The following is a 12,027-nucleotide window of genomic DNA, read 5'->3' as shown; positions in this document are numbered from 1 at the left end:
GTATCAAATGGTATGTACACTGGTTGTGTAGATCACATCGGTGTTGATTCGACTAGGGATGCCAAAATCCCTGTGAACCTCGAAAAGTCTCAAAATTTTAATCAAGGAGGACTTGGTCGTCCGGCCCAAGCCCAAGAATAACTCGGGCCAGGTTCGAGAAAATTGCTCTGGCGCCTGAACTCGATCCGAAATTGGTATTTTAATAACACGGGACCAGAGGAGGAGACAGAGACTTGCCATGGAAAGTTTGTTTGACATAAGTTGTCTGACGATTTTGCCCTTGAAACGAAGATTACGTCTCATGACTTTAATCGCTCGGTGGTTGTGTTTCTGTTTGATTTCTGTTTCTGCGTCTGTTCTTCCTCTTCGCTTTCGGTAAGTTAAAAAAATGAATAAACATTAGATGGAGTTTTATTCAATATGTAAAATTTTGTTAATTTGTAACGTGATTGGAATTTTAGTTATTATAAGAAAATAAGTTCTGGATCGGATTTTAAAATACTTTATTTGAATACTCTAAAAATACAGTTTGTTCACAAAATGTAATTGCCAATATAATTCGCCAGAAACCCAATTCCAGATTACTTAAATCACGGCGGGGGCTGCAGTATGTTCACAAGGTAAAAAATGCAGTATGTTCACCATTATTAACTTCTATTATGAATAAAATTAATAATTTTATTGTCACAACATTACATCCAATGCTTTCATGGCTAATGATAGCAACCTCTGCTACAATAATGCTCTCGCTGAAAAAATCATAAAAAATAAAAAATAAAAAAGATAAGCAGGAAGTTGTTGGCCCGATGTTCGAACTCAAAAAACCCAACCGCCAAGAGAATGAAAAACCGGCCATTATAATTGTTAAAAAAACCCATTTTTTTGGCCCTGAAAGGACCCGAAAGCGGAAGCCTCGGCATTGAGACTTGGTGGTCCACTGCCGGCAGTATCACTCTCACCGTGTCTTCCCAGTTCCCACATGGCCGATCGTGAGAGAGTCTTTGGATTGAACTGTCAACATCTCATGATTATGCCCACTTAAGTCCGTCAAAACCAATTTCCAAATCTGAAACTGGGCTGTCGCCTGAATCTTGATTTATTGCCTGATTTCCCCCCAAGGGATCCACAAATGGCTCCAACAGATCAGAAGATCTTTCAGACGGAATTCCATAATCTTTGAGAATGCATGATGAAGCAGCTACTGCTGCTTCTCTCTCCAAAACAGCAAGATAATTATCTTCAAACTCGAAAACTAGATACTTGTCCTTGCATGCTGACCAAGAACATGGGAGAATAGTGATAAGAGTACAGTGAGAGTGAACAAAACAGACAACTAGAGGATGCTATCACTTACAATCGACTAGGTGGGCTAGGTGATGGATGTTTTTTATTCTAGTTCCATTGAACTTCAAAACCTACAAATTTAATTTAAAAAAAAAAAATGAATACATGTACAAATGAGCAACTTTTAGCCTGCTGAGTATAAATGTTAAAAGACATCTTGCCTGCTGATTGCTCATATCCTCATATCCAATGCTTACTTCATTTGCTAAGACCTATCAATAGGAAACAAAAAGGGGAAACAAAGCTTTGATGGATAAATCATCACAAACTTCTGTTAAAAATATATGTCAATCCAACAAGATATGAATCAGACAGAAATCACTGCCACAATTACAGAATAAAAGAGCCACTAGCACTAAGCAGAATGAAAGATTTGAGCTTTAAGCACAACTAATAATCTAAATGTCCAATGTACAATGTTAGAAGGAATATCATTTAGCTTACCTGTGATAGGATCACCATTTGTTCTCCTTCGAACCTTGCCAAAGAGTATCGTGCCTTGGCTAGCAGTTTCAGCTAATCAGAAAAAAAGACCATCAAAATCAATTTCTGACGAAGAATTATCCAATTTGCTTACGGAATGTTGATTCAAATGAAAACTATACTTTAAAGACCTCTATAAGAACTTACCCCTATGGAGTCATCACATTCTTCCCTGCAACGTAGAAAAGTCAAATAAAAATAAATAGTTAGCACTCAAATTTTGAAAGGAAAGAACATTCTACGGGAAGGAGCATTTATTATGCGGCTGAGTGCACAGGGAAAAAAATATGTAGCATACTCTATCAGTGGTTCCGAGAGAGGGGTAAACACCAAACCAGCAATTATGAGATAAGAAGGCTGGCCTCCATCAATATGATACGGAACCTTGAAGTAAGCAATGAGAAATTAAATGCAGTTAGTTTAAACATGAAAGCCGATGACAAATAGATTTCTCAATAGAATTTTCTACAAGGCCAAGTCAATGCTATACCAAGTGCACTCGTGGATTTAAGACTACTTTAACTTTCATGAATGTCCCTGCTCTAATAATACCGAGCTCTGCTACATCGCCTGCAAATCTGTGTAGGAGTGCAGTAGATATAATGATCACTATAAGATTAAGCCTAAGTATATATAACGATCATTGTAAGATTAAGCCTAAACATCACAGAATTATGAATGAATAAGACAATACTAGAGGTAATTAGAGCATAATTTAATGACTGAAGAAAATAGAAAAGGGAATAAAATAAATAACAAAGGGCATAACCTGTCCATGCAATAGTCTAAAAGACATGGAATAAACAAAATTGTAAGTCTATACTGGTATGTATTCACAACAAACAAAATCCAACTATACAAAAGGTATTATAGAGTGCCATAAGCTTCTAGCCACAACCAAAACATGATACCTTCTTGGCAGAACTAATTGATCAGGTTTTAATTTCTTGAAGGATCGTCCGCAGCATCCCATTAAACAGTCAAAGTTTGCAGTACATGCCTAAACAGTAGGGGTGGTAGATAAAAGGAAGTGAAACAAGTACCCCACACATCCAGTGGAATCATGTGATGCACGAGTATAGCTACAACATAGGTTTCAATCTCACTAGATCAACCACATGTAATGTTCTCATACATTATACATTGAACAGAAAGTATAAAAATAAGATGATTATATATATGTAATATGCCTTTACTTTTGACTAATGAGATAGCGGAATGCAATGCGCTCATTTGAACGGAATGGCACAGTTCCTTCAGACCCCACACAGACATCATCAAAGCTTACAATCACGTCCCCCTGGAAATTCAGAGGTAATATCAAAGTTTGAAACACATAAAACACTGTAAATAATAAAAAACAAGCCATATACCAGAAGCAGAAGAAGTATTAGGAAGCCAGCTTGACAAGAATGAATGAAATTCAATACAACAAGCTCCTGAGGCTTTGAAGTGCCAGCATACCTCCTTTAAGATATTATTAGCATCGGATGTGGGTTCAACTCTCCTTACCAGCACACCCTGCAAACGATAGATTAGTTCACTAATAAAATGAAGCTTGCTGATGAAATCTGAGCCTCTGAGGCATGTTGAAATGCTATGCAGAGTATACATAAACAGCCAAATAATACTCTGTTTTGTATTAATACATCCGTTTCTTTTAATCAATTGACACAACCACCAAAAAAAAAAACTGATCTTTTATAATTGACTGATGCAACCTTTTTCACAATAATATTAAACAAGTTCTTTGCATGCATTTATTGTACTCTAAATGATTTTTCAAATATTTATTCACATTTCCTTGGCGGTTGGCACAAATATATGACTATGATACAACTGTAAATTCTATCATGGTCCACGGTATATGTTTAAGCCTTGGTTTAAATTTCAAAGTTTAAAAATAGTTACTTGGATTCTATCAAATTGGAAAGCACAGATTCCTTTAATCAATCTTGTTATGGTATCCACATCGACCAATTCCTTTATACCAATAAACACCAAATTTATCATATTCCACACTTGGAGGAAATTTAGAGACAACTCATTGACAGTGAAATCTTTCAGAGTGCACGCACACAAAAAACCCACAGCACCTAATGAACACCAAGAACAATACAGAAGAGAAGAAATTTGCCAAAAGAAATTACATCAAAATTTTCAGCAGGTGTGACACTAAGAAAGTGTAAAATAAATTCTTATTTAAAGGACGCCTCTGGAAAAGGACGCACCTCATTAGACGGTACTTTTAAGCATGTACGTAGCGCTGGATTCTCAAGCTTCTGCAGCAATACACCAAGGCAAGGGAAACCTGGAGTTAAGGTATCAAAGTCGTTTTTGAGTTTCTGTACATCATGATTTTGTTTAGCAAAGAAATAGTAAGTGGTAAAGTTTGCTGACAGATCCTGAAGGTGTCTATATACTGAATTGTACAAATTGCCAAAACTCAGCAACTCAATTATTAATATATTTGCTTCTCTAGAACTTACAACTAAGTGTACAAGTATGGATATGTGCCAATACAAAGGTATATACATTTATATAAGCATATTACATTGTGAAATGAATATATAAAAACTTGCAATAATGGTTTTACAAGGAAAAGTAGTTTTCTTAAAAGCATAAATAAATAAATATTAAACTAAGCAATATCAAACATAGCATGTAGTGGAACCTCTATTACAAAGAAGTTATCATGTCCAAAGACCAGACTGGAACAAGAAGCTTGAGGAACATGAAAATTGAATTTTTATCATTAGCTAACATGAACATTAGTAACATCTCTCAGGTTATACAATGAATTGACACAAAATCTCCAATGCATAGCACATAGACAAATAAAATCATTGCCTAGCCAAAGCCTAACACATATAGATTGCATATATAGATCATAAAAAATATATATATCCCAGAAGTGAAACGTGAAAAAATTAAAGGCAAGAAGAGATTCGCACCAGTGTACTTCCCATTCCTCTCATAGTCACTCAAAAAATGAGATACAACCGTGGTTGGAATCACATATCCAATATTTTCAACCTCTTCAGATCTGTAGACCTAGAGAAAGTATCTTCTAAAACAATTTAGAATAACAGTTTGCAGCAAAAACTACAAGTAACAATAAGTGATCTTCACACGAGCAGAGAAAAAGAATAATCAGTGGTTAAAAATAAGAAACAAATTTAAAACAATAATAACCAAATGGGAAAAAAAATGATTTCACAAAGTTTAAAAAATAATAATTAATAGAAAGAAAAGGATTTTACGCTACATAACAGTCATAACTGGAAAGATACTAAGAAATAAACTACGTAAAACTAAAAACCCATACACCAAAAGCGGACTGGATTAAATCAGTAATATATTGATCCAAGAAAAAGATAATATGCAGAAATAACTACACACATTTCTTTAATAAAAGACCAGAAATTCTACCTGAAAGGCCACCCCAATGCACTCGCCCTTGTCATTGAATGCAGGACCACCACTATTACCTATAATCTAGCAGGTATAAGCAGTGGCTATCACAATGATATAGAATAATGCCTTAACGAGAAAAAAGGGGGAAATACAAAAAGTTCTGATATTAAAGCACATAAATATGTGCAATTTTGAAACAGAAAAGCCTTTTATGAAAAAGAATTCAAATATTAAAATTCCTACTGACCAGGATTTATTGCCGCATCAATTTGAATGCCCAACAATTCAGATGACCCATGAGCATATGATGTGACCTAAGCAAATAACACTGGTGAAACTCGATGCTATATAATTGTTTAAAAACATGTTGACACAAAGAGCAGACAACTTGATAGTTAGCATATAGTTTCAACTTGATTGGGAAGGTAAACCATACCTCTATACGTGATACAACTCCCTTTGTTACTGAAATGGTGTCTCCTCCAAGGGGATATCCAACAACAGTTACTGCATCCTGGCCACCAATAAAGCAAAATAAAGGAGTTCAAAACACACAAATGAAGAATTTTGCGCTAGTAAAATGCAATAGATTCCATAACTAAAGATAACTTTATAATCTGCAAAATCTGTATTTTCATAATTTGTTAAGCAATATAATCTAGGTAAATACCATTGAGCCAAGTTCACTTAGATGGATGATCATTCTTTTTGTTGAATCATGTTAATGTCAGATCTGGATCTGACCGGGGTATAATTTCAAGAATCCTATGATTGATATTATTATGCTTTTTATGATGTATTTTATGATGCAACAGAATAAGTCTGTACACATGATAAAACACAGATACACCATCATTTGAAGGGGAAGAGGCAATTTAAACCTGAAGACGCGGCAAGTGCCCAAGACACAGGGGTTCAGCATCCTTCCAAAATTCCTCACTTTCAACTGAAAGCAAAGCTATATCACAGTCAACACCCCTAGCTAAAACCTGTGCATTAAATACCAAAGATGAGTGTAAGTGGCAACAAATATTTATTTTTCAATAAGCATGATAAAACCTCAATCGAAAATATGACAGAAGTGAAGCAACCGAGAAACAATTCCACTGATCTCTAAAATGTAGAAAGAAAACATAGATCAAATCAAGATCCTAAAACCAGAAGTTTATTACAATTAAGTAAACAATATCAGAGAGATTAAAAGTTTGACCATTTCTCTGTTGCATGCTATTTTGCTATGGAATGTTTGTGTTTCTACTCGGCAATTTATGCGTTTTAATTGGTTCATTTGATTTACAGGTACCGATAACTGGACTTGTTCCTAAATTCATTACAAGTTTGGTCAAAGAAAATTCTATCAAGTCACAACATCTGAATTATGAGGCATATTCTAAGAAATGGACTAAAGAACAAATATAAGAAACAAAACAACTGTTACAACCACAAACCATGAAGCGCAGTTGGCAATCATGACAGAAGCACTAACACTATAGTCTCTTCACCAATTCTAACTTAAGCTAAACGGGTAAAAGCCAGAACAGACTTGACATTGCATATAACACACCTCTTTATAGCAAATCCGTATCTGTTTACCTTTGGTTGCACCTCTTGATGTTATAGAGAAAAGTTTGTCATCATCATCTAGAAAAGAATGTCTGGCTACATCTAAATATGTCAAGCAATTTTAATGTGACAGTGAAGCCTGTTAAAAAATGTTGCAGATCGAGACATACTGATAAACATGTTTGTTTTTATATTAGAGCAATACCTTGGCCACGTATTTGGTATCATCTCCCCTTCTCTTCACTTTAACCTGCAAAAAGCAAAATCAGCAGAGCACAACTAGGAAAGTAAATTCATAAAATCTTTGAACACTGTACTAATATATTCAGTCCAGCAGTCCAGGTAACACAGATACAATAAAGGTTATATCTATTCAATGTATTCTTTCATGTACACTAATCTCAACAATCCACACGTTTCTGCTAGTTTTGTCAAGGAAAATTTTAAAACCAAGGCACTTCTCATGCTTGTCTAGATGAAATATTCAGCAAATATCTTCACACCATTGTTTAATCAAGTATTGACAAGGGATTTAAATGAAACAAATTCTCTAAGTTGCCGCTCCTCCAGCATGACCAAGAAATGCCAGTTAATCCACTTCAAGTAATCTAATAGTCATCTTCAGTTGACTACAGAGCTCAGCAGGTAAATTAATTGACTCATTGCAGGGTTAACAGAATTTAAACTCTATAAATACAGAAACACCCTTAGTTAGCAGAAAACTTTCTCAAAAGTAAACAACTTGATAAAATTACAAGCAGAAAGAACATAAACCTAGTAATTGCTATTACATATCAAAATTTTATTAGTGGTGAGCAAAGTAAGCAATAAAATCCAGGCTCCATTACAAACCCTTAAAAACTTCTTTTGCCACAACATAGAACAAGCCTCCATGTTCATACATGTGCCCCCTACCCAGAAATGGCAGATCAGGCTTTATGGAATCATATAACTGATACAATCTGCAGTAATTTCACTGGAGTTTTAACTCCAGCAAATATCCAAAACTTTTTTTCTGAAAACACAATGGTAATTTCAAACAAGTGCAGAATTCTAAATAATACTCTACCTAACAAATCTTTATAGACATAAAATATCCGTCACAAGTTGGAGAGCCAAGTAGATTACCTGGGTATAGTGTTCCACACAATGTGCATTTGTCAAAAGTTTCCCGTCCCCAATCATAAAAGCACTGCCATAAGAAAAAATTAAAATTTGAACTTGGCTGTGCAATAAACCACTAGAGTTAAATAAAAAAACTGGAAAGAACAAACTGAACTCCTCATTCCTCTTTTCTCTTTTTAAATGTTCATTCAACTGTCTAACATGTGCATCTTGAACAGCAAACAGACAAAGATTTCTAAACCTGCCTTCCAGTACTTGTATACTGCCTTTGCTTTTGCCAAGGAAGGGAATAATCGGGAGCCGTATGGGTGCAATAAACCTTGAAAAATACAAAAGAAGCAGATATCCATTAATGCATAAACAAATAAATACAAAAAAGAATAAAACCATTTTCCAAAAGTTATTGAAAATTAAATTTGGAGCCATTTAATTAAATAAGTTTATTTGCAGAATAAATAAATAGAAATAAAAAAGAGAGATCAAACTTTTACCTTGACAACAGCATTAAGAAACGCTGCATCTTGAAGATTCCCTGATTCACTCTGAAACAAGATTAAACGTAAACTCCTCAAGAAAACAAAATAGAGAATATAATTTGTATAATGTTCATTAGATTCCAACTCTCAAGAATGCTACCAGCTGCTCCTTCGAGTCAAACTGAAACTCCTTCTTGTCTTTTCTCTGCGCGCCGAAAGATTTAAATGCCGTGGATTGAGAACGTTCGGTTTCTCCTTTTCCATCTTTCGATCTTCCCGGAAACTTCCTCTGCCAAAAAAAGGATTCTTTATGAATCAGTACCGACTGAGAACGGATAATAAAATGCAAGAAAAAAGGAAAAAAAAAAAACCCAGGCTAGGGTTTATTACATCAGTGGTGCTTGATTTAGAAGTTGATGGTGAATTTTTAAAATTCTGATTCTTATGATTAGCAGAAGCAAGAGATGTGTGTGAGGTGGCAAGACGGCGTTGGGAGGAAGTGGAGCAAGAGAATTTAACAGAGGAGGTGACCGCAGAGAAGCAATAATTGGCGACTGCTATGGCCATAAGATTTAGACTTGCTTTCGCAGCGCAGCAACAGAAATTAGAGACTAGAGAGATATTCAAGTCAAGCAAGTACTGGGATTGGGGACTAGGAAGTAGCTTGCTTCCTTATCCTTACACTACCATATTACTATAACTAAACTGAGTCGCTTAAGAAACTGGATTAGGTTGTCACTTGATTTTGGCGCCTCCCCGATTTTAACCAATGGGGTTCTTCCATACTAAGCCAACACAAGATCCCGTGGCTCTCTAAGCTGGAAATGGGCCTAGGCCCATGATCTCTTTTTGGGTATCGAGATGAACTAGTTGGGCCCAAATGGGCCCTTTTTTGTTATTATTATTTGAAATTTATTTCTTAGAATGATTGTAGTTAAGGATCTGACTGAATGAAATAACAGAAAATTAACGTTGATTCTCTAAATAACACTGTTATGATTAAGTTAAATTAATCCATGACTACGCAATAAAAAACAGTGGATAAACAAACAAAAGTCAAATCTCCACAATTTCATTTTTTATTTTTATCATTATACTCTTTACAACACCTTTGATATCACCAATGTTTCATTACCACCTTTACCTTGTTTCGGATCCTTTGATTCAACTTAACCGTACAAAAATACGATATTAAGAGTTACAATTAATTTAAAAAGTCAACAAAATATATAATTTGTCGTCATTCTTCATCATCATAAAAAACTCGGCATTCAAAAGCAACTGCTCCCATTAGTCAGAAAACGTGATATATTTGCACTCGAAGTACTGATATAGCCATAAAATTTTATATAAATTAATGTGGCACGATAAAATTAATTAAATTAAATATCTTTTAACTCACATAATTTATTATTATTATTTTATATTTTAATTTATTATTATTATTTTATATTTTTATTTAACTAATAAATTAATATTATATTAAATTATATAAGATAAATTTATATAAAAATTTATAATTTATCGACGCTTAACCCCGTGGAATGCACCCACCACCATCACTATTATTTCCAAAAAGAAACGTAACGGGCAAATCTTTTTAAAGGACACGTGTTGTGGGCGCACACGACGTGTCGTTTTTTGAACTGTCAGTTTTGTTTATACGTGTTTGTTTCTAGACGGGCAGGCGGCTGTTGGCATGGTGACGGCGTTAGGTGTAGACGGAAATTTTAAGGCTCGCACGAGGGGTTCGATTAGCAGTGCAGCGTAGCTGATTAGCTCAAGGCCTGAAGCAGTGACATGGAGCCGCCTTTTTCCATAATTGCCCCCGACATGTTTCGCGTACGTTTTATCGTTTTCAGCTCTACGGCTTTTTGTTTTCTTTCTCTTCATTTCCTCGCCCCTTTGACAACGCCGACCCCATTCGTCGTTTCTGCTAGTGTTTGGCATCAGCAATGTTCATAGTTTTATTTATTTTTTTTCAATTTTCCCAATCACTGCGCGTAGTTTTAACCAAAATCCCATCAAGTCAAATAAAAGCCAACTTTGCTCATTGACAAGTAATTTTGATTTATCTAATTAATTAACATGGGTAGAGAACTTCATTCTGAGAGTCTCTTGCATCATTTGGTGCACTATCTATTGGTCTATTACTTAAGGTTACTTTGGTTGCGTTTGATATTGAGGTCGGGTAGTGTAACTTAAAAGATACAATACTAAAGTGTTTGGTAAACACTAACTACTGTAACTTGAAAGTTATGTTGATATAATTTTTCAATTATATAAAGAAAAATTTATTATATATTTAATAATTTTATCAAAATTATTACTTAAAATTTACATTTTTTATATATTATTAATATTTATTTTATAATTACAACTATTTTTTCATATCAGCTGTACCTTAAAAGATACAGTATATCAATCCAAAACACACTATTTACATGATAACTACGTGCACAATTCATGATATTTGCATGAAAACCAACTCACAAATTTCTTTACATTAATAGAATGATAAGAGTTTATATTATATTCCGTTTGTATATTTGATTCAAAATTAATGGATTATATCTTGGAGAAATATAGAGTCATTGCTGAGTAAGGGTTCTCTTACTTTAATATAGTAAGGGATAAACTAGGGCGGGCAAATAACCCATCGATTTGAAAAATTTGAGTTCGATCGAATGCATATGAAAACTCTAAACCAATCAAATGCGATTTTGGCGAACTCGATCAAATCGTTCCGATTCAATTGACACTAGATTAAAAAAATTTGTTTTAAATATAATCTTAGGAGTGAACAAATAAACTAATCCGACTCAACCCAATCCGGTATTAGTAGTTTATTTTAATTTTTATTCATTTGATTTTATAGTAGTAGTTTTCAATTTTTGTTCAAAAGAGGTTAAAAGGAGTAAAACGAGATAATTATATTAAATAATATTCTAATATTTAAAATACTTTACCAAAAAAATCTAAAATCCGAATATTACCCAAATCAATCATAATTGACTCGAATCCGACCTAATATGCATATAATCATAACCCAATTTTGAAATTGAATTTGTCCCCCTCAAAATACACTAAAAGAGAAAAAAAATATATAAATACCAATAAATTATAGGACACAAAATACTTGTCTTGAAATGTATATTTTTCTTATCTCTTATCCCTTATTTTATTATTAAAATAATAAGATATCCCTATTGGAAAAATACTGTACATATAATATATATATATGTGTGTGTGTGTGGAACTCTGGATTATGGAAATATGATGCAGAAGATATGCGTGAAGACAAAAGACTCGGTATCCAGATGTTCGGCATGCTGGCAACCCTTGTCTGCTAAACAAATTATTAACGGACACGTGTATATAACGCTGAGCCAACTGTGTTTATACCCTTTGATCACTCGTCTTAGAAGATTATTAGAAGGACAAAAACACCATGCACCTAACTTAATGACACTGAGAGCAGTTTCTTTTTGTTTTCTGAAAACCCAATATGCCATTTTAGTTAATATGACAAATAAAACCAAAACCTGATGGCTGAGGAGGCATGATAATAAATAGTGTACACACTTGCATCACACCTTAATTAGAAAATCCATAGATG

General features: G+C 34.1%; 1 protein-coding gene across 1 annotated transcript; it reads right to left on the bottom strand.

The window, feature by feature from the left end:
- Positions 1-637: 637 nt before the first annotated feature.
- Positions 638-9,151, bottom strand: LOC102627164 (protease Do-like 2, chloroplastic). Its single transcript, XM_006479801.3, has 21 exons — positions 8,799-9,151; positions 8,569-8,697; positions 8,424-8,474; positions 8,178-8,251; positions 7,936-7,999; positions 7,013-7,057; positions 6,126-6,233; positions 5,681-5,758; positions 5,492-5,558; positions 5,260-5,318; positions 4,782-4,881; positions 4,059-4,138; positions 3,292-3,348; positions 3,024-3,127; positions 2,318-2,405; positions 2,126-2,211; positions 1,975-1,999; positions 1,789-1,860; positions 1,506-1,556; positions 1,355-1,415; positions 638-1,273 (listed from the first exon to the last, which is right to left on the bottom strand). The coding sequence occupies exons 1-21, from the start codon at positions 8,973-8,975 to the stop codon at positions 1,029-1,031; spliced, it is 1,821 nt and encodes a 606-aa protein (XP_006479864.1). The 5' UTR covers positions 8,976-9,151; the 3' UTR covers positions 638-1,028.
- Between the last annotated feature and the right edge of the window lie 2,876 nt (positions 9,152-12,027).

Source organism: Citrus sinensis, chromosome 3 (genome assembly GCF_022201045.2).
Source record: "Citrus sinensis cultivar Valencia sweet orange chromosome 3, DVS_A1.0, whole genome shotgun sequence".
NCBI classification, from domain to species: Eukaryota; Viridiplantae; Streptophyta; class Magnoliopsida; order Sapindales; family Rutaceae; genus Citrus; species Citrus sinensis.
The sequence above is the reverse complement of the archived record's forward strand: the minus strand, read 5'-3'. Positions and strand labels throughout refer to the sequence as shown.